Source organism: Hemicordylus capensis, chromosome 16 (genome assembly GCF_027244095.1).
Source record: "Hemicordylus capensis ecotype Gifberg chromosome 16, rHemCap1.1.pri, whole genome shotgun sequence".
Taxonomy (NCBI): Eukaryota; Metazoa; Chordata; class Lepidosauria; order Squamata; family Cordylidae; genus Hemicordylus; species Hemicordylus capensis.
The window spans coordinates 14,478,710-14,497,095 of NC_069672.1; the positions used below are offsets into that span (position 1 = coordinate 14,478,710).

The window sequence follows — 18,386 nt, forward strand, 5'->3', positions numbered from 1 at the left end:
CCCCCAGGAACTGATATCCAGAGGTAAACCGCCTCTGTCCCGAGAGCCTTCCCCCGTCTCCATCTTAAGAGGATTCCTAATGAAAACAGCAGTGCTCTGTCTAATCCTATTGTCGCTAGTTAATATGACCAGATTAGTGCAAGAAGCAAATTTTTATCTATTTTATCCCGCCCGAACAGGATGTGAGTGGAACCTGGGGGGAGGAGGAGGGGTCGCCGAACAAGGAATGCTCTTTCCGGTGATTTCCAGGTTGGGAGCCCTCAAGAACAACGCCTGCTCTGCGGTTTACTGAGCAATCTCCAGTGATACACGTTATCACATATGCTCCCTTTTGAATGGATTTGGAGGAGAAGGAGAAGAAATATGGGCAGCCTGATTTGTTTGTGGTCTCTTTTGTAATTCTCTTCCCCAGGTGGACTTCACCACGAGTTAATTCAGAAATGGCCTCCTTTTATTGATGTGGCTAGGGTTGGGGTGTGAATGTACCTCCCAAGCTCCCAACTCTGCCCTGGTGCATCCCATTCAGTGGTGGGAACAGAGATAACGGTGGAGGCCTCTCCGAGAGGGCTCCCTACTTCCCTGGCATCTTAAATGCTGCAGCAATGGTGTATTAGGTATCGGGCACTCTGGAAAATATAGTTCTCCCAAAGCAGAATCTATCATATGACTGTCAGGTGCCCTGAAAACTACTTTTCCCTGGGCCCTGGGATATTGCTGTTGGACTCCCTGGAAACTACTTTCCCCAGGATCTGTGGAAATGGATGGTGCTGTTGGGTGCCCTGGAAATGACTTTTCCCAGGATCCCAGGTCCCTGGGATGCAGCATTCAGGGTGCCTGGAAGGGGGAAAGGGTGCAGGTCACCCTTTCAATCAGAGAAGATCTTAATAAGACAGCTCTCAGTTCATAATGCAGCAAAGCATGGCAACCTGAGTAAGCTCCTATTCTGAGCCCGGTGAACTTTAGCTAATTTTTTTCCTTCTTAGCAGAGGGAAAAGTCATTTTTACTCATTCTTGCACTTTGGTTATCACCCTCCACAAATCACTGGCTTGCCTTGCCTTGAATTCTTGCTGCATTATGCAGCAACAGACCTGGTTTTGTGCCCGAGGGTGCATTCAAGAGGGACCCGTATCCTCTGAGATGTGTGCCTGTATCATCTGCATGTTGTCAAACACCAGTTTGTTTCATTCACACTTCAGAAAGCGGAGATGGGTTGCAAGCACCTTGTTTGGGGTGTAGACTCTGAGACAAACTCCAGTTTGTTTCTGCTTCCAAAGGAAGGTGGGAAAACCTCACAAGATGATCTTGGCGGATGGGCAGGTTCATATGGCAGCAATCCGCCCTCTGAAAGCTGGTCCACTACAGCCCCCAGGACACTGGCGTATGCTGCTTCTGGAAGATGCTTGGATGTGTGTGATTCTCCGAAGCAAGACCTATAACTCTGTGGCAGAGGACATGTTCTGCACTTCAGCATGTCCCCGATCCAATCTCTCCATCCCCAGCTAAACGTGTCAAGTAGCAGGTCATAGGAAAGGCCCCCTGCCTGAGATCTAGAGAGCTGCTGCCGGTCAGAGCCAGAGAACCCTGAGTTAGCTGGAACAAGGGTCTGACTCTATATAAGGCAGCTCCGTCTCGTCACAATTCGGGTTTGTGGCCAGGGTTAAGCTGACCCAAGCCGATGGCGAGTTAATACATTCCATAGCTGATCTTTTGATGTGCGTAGTTTATGCAGCCTGGCCTTTTAAAGCTGCTTTTTCTCAGCCCCAAGCCCTTGAGGCAGGGCGGGCTGCACATTTTAAGTTGCGGCAGTAAGAAATGCACAGTTTTCCCCCCAGCATCTCCCCGCCCGCCATCTGCCTCCTCCAGGCCCTGCATGGCCACTTCCATCCTACTTTTCTTTTCTCCCCTCACTTTCTCCCTGTCGTAAAAAGCAAACCAGATGTGCTGTTTCCTTCGCAGATGCTGGTCAGCAGCTGCTCCTCCTTCTCTCTCTCTCTCTCTCTCTCACTGGCCAAATCCCTTCCATATGTTGTGACCGCAGCAGATGGGGAGGCCGCAGCGTTTCCCTGGCACGGAGGACAGCTGTGTATAGTGCCGGATAAAAACCCTCTTGCCAAACGGCAGCCTTTTAAGCCGGGGACGCAAACCTCATTTTCTGAAAGTTTTGGCATGGCCTTCCTCTGATCTGTTCCGTTTTAGTTTTATTTCCTCCTGATGTTCTGCGTCCCATTCATACTAATCACAATCAGACCCAGGTTTTTTTTCTCCCTCTCTCTTCTTTTTATTTCCGCATTTGTCATAAAATAAAGCAAATTATTCCCATCTTCAGAAACGATCTAGACTAATTAGTCGTCTAACCCAATAATTAGCTTTTTGTTTCCCTGTCTGTTTTCCTACATTATTGTTAGTTTTCTCCTCACTCTGGGTTGTTGGGTTGTTTTTGTTTTTTGTTTTGTTTTGTTGGGTTTTTGTGCGCCATTACGGATTAAAATGAACCACATTTGCAGTTGATGGTATCTCTTTTTCCCCCCGATTTGTGTTTTGTTTTTGTTTTTTCGGGGGAAGAATGGGGAATCGCAATAGAAAAGCTACTTCAAACGCGGCAATAAACTCAAAGATAAATTAAGGAAATTGAACGAGACACATTTGGAAAGTGGCGTCGAAGGCTAATATGCCGTCGCTTAAGGTTAAATTGCAGCAGCTAGAAGAGCTTTTTTTTGGTTTGTGTGTGTGTGTGTGTGTCCCCTGCGCACTGAATCCAAAATTCAGAAGAGAGCATTCATGTGCCAAACTACTTTTATGTGGCTTCCCGAGGGCTTTGTTAGGCATTCTGGCCTGAAACTGGGACTTTTAACTTGTGTACTTGTGTACCGGGATGTCTTCTAATCCCAATCTCTGAAAAATCCCAGTTCGTTGCAGGCTTCAGGTCAAAGTGCTGTTCTTGACCTTTAAGGCCCCAAATAGCCCAGGACTTTCCCAGATGTTGTTGACCATGATTCCCATCACCCCCAGCTGCAGTGTCCTTTGACATGGGATGATGGGAGTTGTAGTCAACAGCGTCCCTGTTACAGGGAACGCTCCTGGGACCAATGTTCCCTCTAAGGCGTGAGTGTGTGTGTGCTCATGCGCTCACATGTTTTTTGATGTCTGCTCAGTTTTATTTATTTATTCATTCACCCTGCCTTGATACTGCTGCCCAGAACAAAACTCACATTTACGTTTATATCCTACTCTTCCTCCCAAGAGCCCCATTCTGAATGCAGGTGAGCAGCTAAGGCCTTCCCCAAGCACTTTCCCTCAGGGGGCTCCTGCCGTCTGAGAGAGCTTTTGGGATGGGGAGTATATAGGGTTGTCGGGAGCTGCCTTATACGGAGTCAGACCGTTGGTCCCTCTAGCTCAGTACTGACTGGCAGTGTCCCTCCAAGGTTTCAGGCTCAGGGGTCTCTCCCAGCCCTACCTGGAGATGCTGCCAGGGATCGAACCTGGGACCTTCTGCATGCCAAGCAGATGCTCCGCCACTTTGCGATGGATGCACCTGGTGAACATATGAAGCTGCCTGCTGAGTCAGGCTCTTAGTCCATCCAGCTCAGTGTTGCCTACACTGATTGGCAGCCGCTCTCCACGGTTTCTGATAGGAGTCTTTCCCAGCCCTATCTGGAGATACTACCAGGGATTGGAGCTGGGACCTTCTGCACGCGAACAGGTGCTCCCCCATTCAGCTACAGCTCTCTCCAGTGGAGGTTCTCAGCCAGGGCCCCCCAGATGTCATCCACAACTGCCATGACCCCCAGCCACAGTGGCCTTGGGCCCCCACTAGCCCTACAGTGCACTGAATCAATGCTGTCTCCTCTTCTTCCACCAGGACTAACGGATGAAGAAATCGACTTGGCGTTCCAGCAGTCAGGCACTGCCAAAGAGGAACCCCAGAGCCTTTCCACACAACTGGTGCCCACTCAGCCCTCTCACCTTGCGCCCTACAGTAAGTTGTCTTTTTCATTCTGAGTGCCTTCCCCCCGCCCTCCGCCCCCCAAGGTGGGAAATCTATTTGTAATACTTAGCACCTCCCCACACTATCCGTCCTGTATGAAGGACCCCCCAAGGCAACTCACAAGTGAAAACCGTGTTAACAGTTCTTAAAAGCTGAGCTGCTGTATAAGTTTCAAAAAAAGAGCCAGAAAATCCATCGTAAATGAGCAGATTCAGTACAGCCTTAACCACCCAGAATGCATCTTTAAAAGCACAGTGAAGTAAGTCTTTACCATCTGCAAAACACAGGTGGCAAAGTTGCTGACCACGCTGCTTGTGGCAGGGAGTTCTGCAGTCTGGGTGTCACCGCCAAAAAGACAGTGTCCTGAAAATTGTGCAGTCTTCTAAGCATTCTCAGAGTCCTTATCATTATGGAAACCTTTGAAAATGGGTTGGCAAAAGACTTAAAGGGATTGGAAAACATCAAGAAAAATAGAGTTGTCTGAATTTATTGGGTTGTGGATTGTGGTATGATTTTGAAGGTAGCAGTTTATCAAATACAGAGTTTTTAAAACGATGTTTTATATAAAAATTAGATTTTTTAAAAAAATTGTCCTATCCATACATAACCAGAAGCCCATTTTTCTCTGGGCTGAGCTGTGAATTTTGGTCTGTTTCTTCAGTTACCCCTATCAGCAGGGCTGCAGAAATCTACTAGTCTGTGACGAGTGAAAAACGTCCTGATGAGCAATGTACCAACATAGCTTGACGAGTAAAATACTTTGTCTGGCTGATAGACTGAGCCAACATTTTTTCACCCCTGCTTATCAGTCCTTTTCAGAAATCTCGGAGATAGGCAGCTGCTTTATACTGAGTCAGACCATTGGTCCATCTAATTCAGTATTGCTTGCCCTGACTGCCACTAGCAGCAGCGCTTCAAGGTTACAGGCAGGAATCTCTCCCAGCCCTACCTGGAACCTGGGGCTTTCTGCATGCAAGCAGGTAGATGCTCTTCCCCTGAGCTACGGCCCCATCCCTTAAGGGGAATATCTTACAGTGCTCACATGTAGTCTCCCATCCAAATGCAAACCAAGGCAGACCCTGCTTAGCAATGTGGACCATTCATGCTTGCTGCCACAAGACCAGCTCCACTCCTTGGTGGCTGGAACTGCTGCTGGTTTCCAGTGCCAGATGTATGCCATCCTTGCGGCTAATAAAAGACAACACACGTGACCTACTAGCACCTATTAGTCCCAATAAAGCGATTGCAGAAGGAAGCCCAGCTTGTCTGCTCCATGTAGCTTTGCCCCGATCCTCGCTCAGGAAGATGACAAGCAAATTAATTAATCACACGCAATCAAACATGCAATTAAGCCGCAGCCCTTTGGATCAGGATGCCGTCCCGGCGTAGCTCTTCAAGTGGCTTTGGAGGTTATCCTGAAATGGGGACATCTCAGTCGTGCCCTTCCAGTTCAAACATACGTACTCAGCCTTCCTAGACCGCACCATTTCACTCTGCAGAGGTGGGTGTGGAAGCATATGTTTGAGTGCTACCGGACTGAAATGGGGGAGAAGAAAACCCTACCTATGGGGAGAAGACTGAGCTCTCCACAGCAGGGAAGATTTTTTTCCTCCTTTTCAAAGAAGTGGTGATTTAACCTGCAGCCTTAAAGTGGTACAGTCCAGGAAGGACATGCGCTGTTTCGGCGTGTTTGAAATTGAATCATACCGATCATTTTCTTTGTTCAGCCGGAGTCCTCTCACTAGCCAGTATTAAGAGGCAGACCACTGATCCCTTATCCATCAAAGCAGTTTTTAAGCTCGGTGGAACAGCCTTGGTAAATTGTAACTTCGTCCTGTTCAGCATTTCCTTACTGGCCAGATTCCTCTGGGCATTCACAGGCACGTAAAGAAAGTGGCCCCTCCCCTGCTGTTTCTCCCCACCGCCTGGTATTGAACTATAGAGTGCTATTTTACATGGAAGTTCCACTTAACTGTCTTGGCCCAAAAGCATTGGTAGACACATTTTCCATACATTTGTCTGATCCCCCTTTTAAAAAGAAAGACATCTAAGCCTTCATACATAGGAACACGTGAGGCTGCCTTATACGGAACGAGATCCTTGGTCCATCTAGCTCAGTACTGTCTACACTGACTGGCAGCATCTCTCCCAAGGTTTCAGGCAGGCAGGGGTCTTTTGCAGCCCTTAAGAATATAAGAACATAAGAACAGCCCTGCTGGATCAGGCCCAAGGCCCATCTAGTCCAGCATCCTGTTTCTCACAGTGGCCCACCAGATGCTGCTGGAAGCCACAAGCAGGAGTTGAGGGCAGGCCCTCTCTCCTGCCATTTCTCCCCTTTCTGGGGATGCTGCCCGGAATTGAAACTTAAGATCTTCTGCATGTAAGCGGATGCTCCATGACGAACAGAGCTAGGGCCCCATCCCCTAAGGGGAGTATCTCAACAGCAAACAGTGCTCACATGTAGTCGCCCATCTAAATGCAAACCAAGGCAACCCCTGCTTAGCACAGGAGGCTGTTCTCGCTTGCTCCCACAAGTCCAGCTCTCCACCCCATAACATACCGTGGCAGTGAATTCCATAAACCGAAAAGCTGATGGGTTGCAATGTCCCAGCTAAAGTTGTCTCTGCTCTGCAGGATTTGTGGTTCAAACCCGTGACATCTGATAGGGGCCCTGCCAATCTCACACTAGTTTTTCCTCTGACTTCTTAGCCCTTCATTTCAAGCCCACCCTTCCCACCCCATGACGAATGAAGACCCCCTCTCCCCTTCCTTGGTGCACACAAGCGTGTGTAGGCACACGTGCAAAATGAATCTCAAATTTCCCCTCACATCTGGACCTCTGCAGGAAGTGTCAAAGCTGCTCCTTAAAATAAAATAAAAACAACAACAGCCCACAAACCTCCAACTCCTTGATTTTGATTAATATAGGGAAACAAGACTTGGACTGACTGATAATAAAACTGATAAATGACATCTGAATTACTTGTAGCGGTAATTTATTACATAAAATATCTTTTATTTGACATGCGATAAGTCGCTGGAAGCATCACTCAATCTGACTCGTTGAAACACCGCTCCAAAACCGAACCCCCTGATTTGGAGGAGGGAGAAACAAAAGAAGAGGGAGACGGGGACGCTCCAGCTGGGCGCCGCGGGCGTTTTATGAAATGCACTAATCCATGAGTGAGGACAAATCTTGACTCTAAGTGTTTAAATGATTGATAGAGTTTGTAGATACTTTCCCCCACCTCCCCTCACCTCCTCCATTACCTCGGAAGCCCTGGGAGTTCCTGAGCGAAGGTGTGCAAGATGTCCTCGTGCCCCCCGTCGTGGCTAGCCCTCCGTGGTAGTCATGCCCCTCGTTCTTGGGCCCTCGTGTTCAAGTACCCTGGTACCATCTGCCCTCAGACCATGCACTGCCCTCTGTTTGTAAGGCTGCTTATTTTGATTCCTCTCCCCCGTCCCCCAATCCCAAGTCCTTTCTAGACTTGAGTTCAAATCCCCATTCAGCCATGAAATCTGCTGGGTGACTCTGGGCCAGTCACTTCTCTGTCAGCCTCACCTACCTCACAGGGTTGTTGTGAGGACAAACATAATCATGTACACTGCTCTGGACTCCTTGGAGAAAGAGTGGGATGTAAATGTAAAAAACAAAATTCCCTTCCCACTAACTGGGCAGAGAGGCTCCTTTTTAAAATGGTGGCTCTCTTTGGCGGGGGAGCAGCTTCCTTCTCCAACCCCAGCACAGTGTCCCTCCAGTGACTATTGCTGATGTCTCCCTTGCTGGGTTTGTGAGCCCTTTTGGAACGTGTCTTAGTTCTTTTTCTGTGTTAAATGCTTTGACATTTTTGTTGCTGAGTAAATACTTGCTGTATAAATATTAATAATTGTCTGAGGCAGGTGAGGTGACTCAGTTCACACATCACATCAAACCATGGTTAAGTCATCTATGGTTTGGCTGATATCTGCCTTGACAAACAGTGGTCTCTGAGCAGCCAGCAAAGCAGAACCAGGAACCATTGTGGGAAGTGGGCTTTGCAGACCATGGTTTGTGCTAATTGTGTTTTGGCAGGATATCTGAATGAACAAGTCACGGCTTGCGGTCACTGGCAAACCGGAATCTGTAACCATGGTTTGAATTTGGTTTGCAGACCATGGTTTCTGCTAACTGTGGTTTGGCATGACACCTGAAATAAGCTGTAGTTATGGCCACCACTCTATCTCCAGAGACTGATGCCCTGTGGAGATGGGAGTGAACTGAAGATGAAAACAGACAAGGAAAAACAAACCATAGTTTGCCTTTTGGTACATTTGGAAGCTCAGACCATCATTTGGGTTCCAAACTGTGGTTAGCACAAACCATGGTTCCATCTGGCCATGCATTCTCTGGGCCGGTGACAAGAATAAGAGTCAAAAGCCAAGTAGTCTACCTCTTTGACTTATGGGAATTTGAAAGTATTTGTGTTATTGGGTAAAGAAGGTTTGCTGTGATGAGTCCACTTCAGTACCCTGGTTTAGTCCAGTCGCAGAAACGCCATCTGGACTCCATGCCTTTTTCTTGAACAATCAGAGTCACTGAAGGAAAAGTTACTAGTCCGCAGGATCATGACCTTACCTCTGGATTTCCCTTGCTCTCCCACATCAGAGGAGTTGGTGCAGAGTTTCTTGCTCTTTTTCCCCTTCCAATTAGTTCTTCCCCTTTTCCTCCGCGTCTTTATTTTTTGCCACAAGACAGAATTGTTTCACACATCTCTAAAACGAGTAAAATGGCATTTCAGCTCCTTGTCTTTATAGACTCTCTGAACTTTCCGAAAGATCATCCCGGTCCCTTTTCATTAATAATGAAAACCAGGGGGCAATAAACTGTTCTTAGCGCAAGCATTACAGGAACGGAGGGAGATATGAAAGGGGTGAAAGGCCGCCGCTGATGGAGTTTTCAAGGGAGGGGAGACCCACAGGTGTCTTCACGTTCTGCCTGGAGGTCAGAGCTGCTGGGAAGCAGGGGATTGGGCCCACGCAAAAGGGGGTCTCGGCAAGCACAGTTCACAGGACACTGTCTGAGACTGACTCCCTTTAAGTGGGCATCTGTCTGGAAGGATGTCATGGGTCAGATGTATTTGGAGTTCAGACTGGAAAATCTAGAACTCCATCTGTGGTTTTATTCAGGGCTGGGCTGAACTTTCTTGAGTGATCAGTTTGGGTGCAAAAGGAATAGGCTTGCAGGAAATCACAACTATTTTCCAGAGGTCCCAGGTTCAATTTCTGGCAGAATCTCCAGGTAGGGCTGGGAAAGACTCCTGCTGAAACCTTGGAGAAGCCGCTGTCGGTCTGTGTAGTACCGAGCTAGATAGACCAAGGGTCTGACTGGATATGAGGGCGCTTCCTTTGTTCCTAGGAAACACTCTCACCCTGCCTTTTCTGCACCCTTTCACTACTGTCCTCCGTCCCCTCCACAGCATCTTTTGGTGCAATTCCTTTTTAAAAAGATCCTCTCCTTGCCTCCTGTCAATGGTCTGACTCAGTATACGGCAGTTTCCTATATTCCTATAATTAATAGGTTTCATGAAGATAGGAGCGGGGAGATCCATAAAATATGCAGGTCTAGATTTCTCCCAGTGATCAGATTTCTCATTATTGACCTGGGGAACATTTTCCTTTCTAGCAGAGCGGAGACTGCACTTCCTCCCTCGGGGATCTCTGCACACACCTCTTGACTGCTCTTTCAACTTTGTCCTTCAGGTCCACCCAGCTCCAGATGGCGGGATTATGGCGCCTTAGCAATTATCCTGGCGGGCATAGCCTTTGGCTTCCACCAGCTCTACAAGGTAAGCACTGCCTCCGTCCCTCACCCGAGGCAGGCAGGTCAGGCTCTGTTGCTCGCCCTCTGGGTGATTTACAGGTGATCGCCAGGAGATTCCAACTCATAGGAGTTCAACGACAGCAAGGGAGACGGGTCCGTAGCTCAGGGGAAGAGCATCTGCTTTGCATGCAGAAGGTCCCAGGTTCGATCCCTGGCAGAATCCGCAGGTAGGGCTGAGAAAGGATTCTCCAGCCTGGTATCTGGCCTGATGCTACTGACTAATCTCGCCACTTCCGTATGCCTCCCCTTCACAGTGCTATTGAGCATTGATGAGTGGTGATCAGGTTTGGGTGCAGCTCTGCTGGTCAGCCTTGAAGTCTTGTGTTTGAATCCTAACTATCGAATCGCTCAAATGTAACTTGCGCTTGGAAATGCGTCCCAGTGTATGGACCTCGGCCACTGACTCCATCCCTTGAGCTTCTGCGGCCCATCTGACGTGCACACACATGCATGGGGTACTTCTGGCCGAGGATGAGGAAGGGGCAGCAGGGAGGTATGCTGCCACCCCGAAGGTTTTTACCGGGAAGGAGCTCCAGAGGGGGGGGGGGGAGCGGCAGGAGGGGTGAGTGCACCCTCCCCTGCCCTTAAAGTCGCACCTCCGCTGGCTTCGAACCGCACACCTGCAGTTCCGTGCACATCCCTAATTTTTAACTCTTGATAATGCCTTAAAAGCAATGCTGTGTGTTTTACTTAAACACACAGACCCCGGTGCTTTCTACATTAGTACAGGCGACTGCAGCGTACATGAATACAGCAGGGTCTAGGGACCTTATTGGGGGCTGTGGAGCAACCTCTGCTTGTGATCCTTCACGTCAGCCCATGGGTGTAACAAGCATGTCCCTGTTTTCATTTGTGAAATGTTGGAGGGTATGCAAATGTGTATATACAAGGTTTTCACCAGACATCTGCATCATTAGCGTTATGGATCATGGAGAACACATTCCACACCCCCAGGCACTTCAGGTTTTTAAAGAACAGGCTAAGCTCTCTTTAAAAAGTACCTTTTAAGTGTCTTTCTCCAGATCTGTATACATTTTTTAAAAAAATTAAGTGGGGGGAAAAGCAAGAATTAGAGGCAGATGTTACCCAAGTCCCCCCCTTTCTGATTTGGATAATTAAAACATCTCCCCGCCCCCACTTTCTTGTGGTGGAGGAGAAATTACTGTTCTGACATGCAGGAAAGTTGGAATCTCCTCAGCACAAGTGTCTCCTTCTGTCACTGACTCAGGAGAGTTGGAGGCAGTGTGGGGGAATTTGGTTTGTGTGGATTTAAGGGGCACCCACTGCATCTCAAAATTTGGAGCTAGTATTGTGTCTGTGTCTGTCTGTCTGTCAGGATGAAGGACATACTGTGTCTGTGAACTTATTACGTCATACATTTGAGAGTGGAATTCTGTTGTTTGAATTATATTTTTGTATTATTTTGTTTTGATTATTTTGCAACCATAAGCCAAACATTCTGCGGTTGAGTCATGCCAACACGACAAATCTGCATTCATTGCTAAACTTACCAATCTGTTTAGCTGGTTGATATCCTGCGACTTTGGTCCTAAAAGGGGGGTCTTTGGTGCAGTTAAGGAAACATACAAAACGACAATTCATGCTGAAACAATAAAGAATAACCAGGCCGTAAAGTGAATTCAGCAGCAGCAGCAGCAGGTAGAAACCTTAAAGCATCAAAACCTTTGCAGGCAAAGACTGAGAGATAGAAACAAGATTTTATTTTATTTTATTTTATTTATCAATCATATTTATTTTATGTATATACCGCTCTATATAACATCTCTAAGTGGTTTACAATTAAAACCCAACAACAATTAAAACCTTAAATCATAATTAAAACAACCGTCAATAAAACTTTAAAACATTATAAACGAAAAACCTGGTAAAATAGGTGCATCTTCAAAAGTTACTTAAAAACAGCCAGAGATGGGAAGGTTCTGATTTCATTGGGGACTGTGTTCCAGGGCAACCCTAGAGGAGGTCCTGTTTTGGGTCGCCACCAAATGAGCCAGTGGCATCCACAACCAGGCCATCCTCGATGATCTTAAGGGGCAGCACTATTCAAGAAGTAGAAGGCGCTCTCTTAAATACTCAGGGCCTAAGCCATTCACAGCTTTATAACCAGCACGTTGTATTTTGCCCAGAAACATACTGGCAGCCAGTTTAATTCTTTTAGGAGGGAGGACTGTGGTCTCTTCGGGTAACCCCAGAGACCAGCCCGGCTGCCACATTCTGCTCCAGTTGCTGTTTCCAGACAACATACAAAGGCAGCCCAATGTAGCGTGCATTGCAGTAGTCAAGCCTGGAGGTCACTAGCACATGCACCACTGTTTTAAAGTCTAGAACTACTGTTCTGTGGACTAGAGACAGAACAACATTATGGCCACAACAACAGCCTTACTAAGATGCTTCAGAGGCTCATATCCACATCCAGTGAAATATTTATTTATTTATTTATGCTTTGTGTATATTTGGAATGGTCATGGACCGTAATAAACTATTACTTACTTACTTACTTACTTACTCAACATTAAAACACTTAAAACCCAATATTAAAAATATTAAAACTATAAATCTAATTAAAAGCCTGGGTGAATAAATGTGTCTGCCCATGAGGTAGGAATGGAACCACTGCAAAGCAGTGCCTCCCACCCCCAATCCTCTCAGATGTTCCAGAAGAATATTATGGTCAATAGTACCAAAAGCCACCGAGAGATCCAAAAGGACCAACAGAGTCACACTTCCTCGGTCAATTCCCAATTGGAGATCATCCATCAGGCCGACCAAGGCAGTCTCTACCCCATAGCCCGCCCGAAAGCCAGTTTGAAATGGGTCTAGATAATCAGCTTCCTCCAAGACCACCTGGAGCTGGGAGGCCACCACCTTCTCAATCACCTTGCCCAGCCATGGAGGGTTGGAGACAGGCTGTTATTGCTTAACTCTGAGGAATCCAAGGCAGGCTTCTTCAGAAGTGGTCTAATGATTGCCTCCTTAGGACAAGGAGGCATCTTGTCCTCCCTTCAGAGAAGCATTTATAATCTCAACCAGGCCCTCTACAACAGCCTCCCTGCCAGATAGTATAAGCCATGTTGGGCAAGGATCAAGAGGGCATGTGGGATGGAATGTTTGTTTGTTTGTGTTCTATACCAGCCTTCCAAAAATGTCCATAAAATAAAAACAATTAAAACCAATTAACAGTTAAAATCAAAATCTATAAAAAACAATATAAAACCAATTAACAATTAAAACAGTTAAAACAGTTTTAAAGCCCTGGAAAACCAGGCCAAACATTTACATATTTGACAACATATTCCGTCCCATATTCCGAACCAACATCACATTTCTAGGCAATCGTACACCTAGAATTTCCTCCCCTCCACAGCCTTGAACTCTTTCTCACCAAGCTTTTAAAAATTGTTGTTGATGTTCAGAATTTCAGTAGTAATTCATTGTCAAATAAAATTACTTAACTTTAGAGAGCACTTCAAGCCTTCTAGAAAACCACCTAATTTTATACTGTGATGCCCGAGGTTGGTATTTTTTTCACCCTTGAGAGTTGTATATTTTCAGCTACTTCCACTTTTCAGAATTTCCCCCCAAATTAACTTTGCTTTAGCAACATTGGCAGATCATTATTTTATCATAGAAAATACTTCACGGTTCTCATCTAGCTTATCCTTGTAACAGATGTGAGAGGTGAACAAGACTGAGAGATCACATTTACAGTTCACAAGGAAATGTAAGTTTGAGAGAGGCTGGGATTCTGCCACATCTAACTCACCAAACACTGTATTTGTTCCACCATGCTGGCCTCCAGGATTTTACTCTCAGCTTGTTCAAGATGCTCACCTTCTCCACAGCTGTAGGGGATAGACTCTTCTACTCTTTAAAAATGAGAACTGTGTGCACAGTATTGAGTTCCACACATCATATGTCCTCGATTACTTTGGGTTTGGGAAAAGGCCATGCAGACATGTTTTAATATCTTCTTTATATATAATTCGCTAAGGCATACCCATGGCTAATCCCATGCGTGGCAGCTCTCGTGAGAGTTTGGAGAGTTGCCGGATAGCCACGGGATGGGTGGGGGGAAGGAAATGGCACTGGTGGTGGTGGCGGTGGCAGCCAGTCGGCTGAAGAAAGTGGTGGCCGGCCAGAAAGTGGTGGGCGGGCTGGCGAAGAAGCCAGAAAGTGGCCAGAAAGTGGCGGGGGTGGGAGGGAGAAGAAGAAGCTGGTGGGTAGCCAGCCAGAAAGCAGCAGAGAGATGGGTGGGCAGGGAATGGGGGAAAGAAAAAGACTGCAGGCAGGCTGGCGGGGGAAGAAGTTGGTGGCGGTTGGGTGGGCAAGCCGGAGGCACAGATGCCCTGCACCTGGCCCAGCTAGAATATATACTAAATTCTGTGTTTTTCTGCACTTGCTCAGAATCCCAGGATACCTATGATCTTGATGACAGAGGCTTATTCCCAACAGTCATGCCATACTATGTTTAAGGAAGACGTAACTATGACTTGGTGTGATGTCTGAATTGATAAAACCATGGTTTATGATTGGCTGGCAAGCCAGAAGTGGAAACCAGGGTCTGAAGTGGGTTTGCAAACTCTATGGAGATTTTGTTTACCAACAGTGTGTTTTGTCATGATATCTGAATCGACAAACCCCAATTATGGCCATCTGTTTTACCTCCAACGTTTGACCACTGCACCTCGAGATAAGGAGTGCTGAGCAGACAGAAAACAAAAACAGACAGGCAGCTCTTAACCATGGTTTGCTTGTTTCTTCTCCATTTGGAAGCAAGCCATAGTTTGTTTTCTAAACTACAGCGAATGCTGAACCCCCAGGAATTGGGGCTATTCTCATGAGCAGCAAAAATCGGGCTAGGAGAGCCTAGCCCTATTTTTTCCTGCTTGTGTAAACCACCAGGCGAGCCTGGTGACTTATAAGCGGCTAGGGCGCTTTTGTAGCCCTCTCCTAAAACCAGGTTTGTGGCGCGAGTGTTCCGCAAACCTGGTTTTACAGATCGTGAGTAGCCACAGCGTGGCTCTGCACCATGGTTACTTACGAGTAGACCCCCTGAGGGGAGGCGAAAAGCTGCCTCCTGGCTCCAGGGATCTCCCCAGTATGCCCTGTGTGCTCACACAGGGCATACTGGAGCTTCTGGGGGCCACGCAGCCCCCGAGCTCACCAGCCCTGCTGGCTCAGGGCTCCCTCCCCGCACACCCTCCAAAATCGGTTCTCACTGATCATGAGACCCAGCTCTTTGTCTTTTTAAAACTGGTTAAGGCAGACCATGGTCTGATTTTTTTAAACTGTGGTTAATGCAGACCATGGTTTGTTTCCCCCAAACTGTGGTTAATGCAGACCATGGTCCCCGTCCCCCCCAACTGATTAACACAAACCATGGATTGTTTTTTTAAGCGCAGACAAGGGTTTGTTTTTTAAGCTGTGGTCAACACAAACTATTGTATGGTTTCTCTACTGTGGTTAATCCAGGCCATGTGGTGAGATCTGAACTGACATCTAACCAGCGTCAAGCACGCCATAGGGTGCTAGTAAAGGTGTTGTTCTAAGACCGTGTGTGTTTCACATTCCAGGGCACTTGAGCAGAGTCCAAATGCACCCTGCTCCTTCTGACATCTTTCTCAAATCCTTTCTGCAGAAATACCTGCTCCCTCTGATCATGGGAGGCAAAGAAGACAGGAAGCAACTGCAGAGGATCGAGTCAAACATCTCTGAAATGAGTGGCAGCGTAACGCAGACAGGTGAAGATTAATGATTCCATCAATTCCTGCCCCTCGAAGCCCTTTTCCTTTGCATCCCCCCGCCACCGTCTTTTTTCCCCTCTTTCCCCCCTTTCTTCCTTCCTTCCCCAACCTTCTCCTCCATCTCCACTTTATGTGGTGACTTCATTTATCTGCTCTGAGAAATCTGTTCACATTTGCAAATGAAGCCGCCGTCATTTCGGTTTAATTTGAAATTGCTTGTTTACTGTCGGCACGGCCTCAATTAATTATGTTTTTACGGAAAGGCTCCCAACCTCAGAATATTAATAAGGGGAATAAAATGACAGCCTTTCGGAGGGGCTGTAAAGTTCATTTTTAATTTCTGCTTCTCTGAGGGTTTTCTTTGGGGTTTTTTTGGGGGGGGGGCATCTGCTCCCCTCCCCCACCACGTTTTCCTTCTGAGAATTCAAGGCAGGGTCAAGAGAGTCTATAATTATGGAGTGTCCGCTGACCCCCACAACCTTCTCTGTTATTGGCTCCGTAGGGCTCCCATTCATTACCCAGTGCCCCAGTGATTATCTAGATTAGCTGTTACCTGTCACAGCAGTGGAAGTTTGCCCCCCCCCCTTTTTTTAATTTTATGAACCTGTTTACTGGATGGAAGTTCCAAATTCCAATTTATTTTTTAAATAAATAAATGAAACCTCCACCGGCGATAAAAAGTTGTTCTCCTCTGCTGCAAGTAAGTTTTATTTACTAGAGTAGGTTTTCCCCCAGATTCTCTTCCTCTTTGGCTGTGTTTACGGGAGAAGTTCCTTCACTCTATAATTCCTGGACTTATTACACGTAGAGATAAGTTATAGCATGAGGAGTGAAGGCGGGTGGATGCAATTGTCTAAAAAGTTGGGTTGTCTAAAGAGGTGAAGGGAGCCTGATTTACTGAGGTCGTCTTTCATATGCTCCACACTCCAGATGTGGTGTAGTAACCTCTAGAAGCAGAGTGATGGTCATTGTCTATTTAGACATTGCACCAAACCATGGTTAGTACAAACCCTGGTTTGCAAATCCGCTTCATACCACAGTTTATGATTCTGGTTTGCCAGCACATTTGCTTTTATGAGGGCATAAGCAAGAGCCCTTCTGGATTTAGAACTATAGCTAGCTAACGATGGGGTTGGTAGCACACATCTCATACGTCAAACCACATTTTCGATTTTGCTTTGCTGGTCAGTCACAAATGATAGTTTCTCAGTTCAGACATCACGTCAAACTATTGTTGGCAGCAACCATGGTTTGCAAACTTATTTCAAGCCGTGGCTTCATATTCTGATGATGATGATGTTGTTGTTATTTATTTGATTTCTATACCGCCCTTCCAAAAATGGCTCTGGATGGTTTACACAGAGAAATAAATAAGATAGATCCCTATCCCCAAAGGGCTCACAATCTAAAAAGCAACATCAGATAGACACCACCAGCAGTCACTGGAGGGTACTGTGCTGGGGGTGGAGAGGGCCAGTTATTCTCCCCCTGCTAAATAAAGAGGATCACCACTTTAAAAGGTGCCTCTTTGCTAAGTTAGCAGGGGACTGCTATGTTAACTGGTTGCAAACTATGGTTTGGCAGTTCAGACATCATGCTGAACAATGCTTGGCAGAAACAATGGTTTCTGATTCTGGTTTCTGATTGTGACTGCATTAGGCAGGGTTAGGCTGGTCATGAGAAACGGTGGGATCCTCGCGCATCCCTCTGCTCCCTGCCTGGCTAACCCCCTTAACGAATCCGGCTTTTAGCCGAGGTTTAGGGTGCTTAACTACAGCTTGGAGTGACATCGGAATTGACCCATAGAGTTTTGAACTCGCATTCATCAAGGCCCCCTTAGCACATCCGTCCCCAGAGCAGGATCCTGGCTTCCTCTTGTGAACTCGGTTCTGGAAGGGCATTGTCAACAAAAAAATCTTGACATGACCTTGTTGCCCCACTGACAGACCGTGGTTCCACCCAGGGATCAGTGCCGTGAATGCCAGTTGCAGTGCACTGCAACCCTCTCCAAACCCAGCACAGTGTTGAGTGTTTTCCACGTGCATCCAGGAGGTAGATAAATGGCACTGATGCCTTCGAAGTTCGGGGAGAGGGTGCAAATCATAACCCGGTATAATTAGAAGGGAAAGGTTTCGGATGGATATACTGTGGACTATAGACATCTATACAAAGAGAAGATAAAGTAGAAATAGAGGAGGTTAGATACAGTGCAGGTAGATTGCCCATAGTGCCGATAAATTACAGAGGGTTAGAGTGAGCGGATGCCTATAGATAAATCAGAGAGAGAGGGAACTGAGGGATCTTCTCGTCCGACATCCAAACAACGCCGTTTTGTGCTCCTGTGCTTGTGCATATGTTGTGTGTGCCTGTGATGGCTGAACTGTCTTCCTTCTCGTATGCCTCTCTTTTTGCAGTGACTCAGCTTCAGACAACCTTAGCATCTGTTCAGGAACTTCTCATTCAGCAACAGCAGAAAATACAGGAGCTTACTCAAGAACTGGCAGCTTCCAAGGTACTAGCCCTCCCCCGCGGATATACTCTCCCAAATAAGTCCACAGAAGTAACTAGCCCTTAATATATAGTCTACCTTTGGGGGCAGAAAGGTCACCATTTATCTGTCTGTTTAGTTAATTGTTGTTGTTATCAACTTAGGGGATCAGACAGATTTAGGGAGGAGTCCTGTCCCTGGCTGTCAGCCGTGGTGGCAAAACAGAGCCTCCATGTGCAGAGGCAGTCTGTCTCCAAATGCTGGTGGTTGGGAACAAGCTTCCTGGA

At 46.9% G+C, this 18,386-nt stretch overlaps 1 protein-coding gene across 2 annotated transcripts in view; it reads left to right on the forward strand.

The window, feature by feature from the left end:
• Window positions 1-18,386, forward strand: part of PEX14 (peroxisomal biogenesis factor 14) — a 99,156-nt gene that overhangs the window by 73,489 nt on the left and 7,281 nt on the right. For both annotated transcript variants that reach the window (XM_053280764.1, XM_053280763.1), the window contains exons 4-7: window positions 3,861-3,977; window positions 9,726-9,811; window positions 15,506-15,608; window positions 18,026-18,123. In XM_053280764.1, the coding sequence (XP_053136739.1) occupies window positions 3,861-3,977; window positions 9,726-9,811; window positions 15,506-15,608; window positions 18,026-18,123 (404 nt within the window). The remainder of the gene's footprint in view (window positions 1-3,860; window positions 3,978-9,725; window positions 9,812-15,505; window positions 15,609-18,025; window positions 18,124-18,386) is intronic.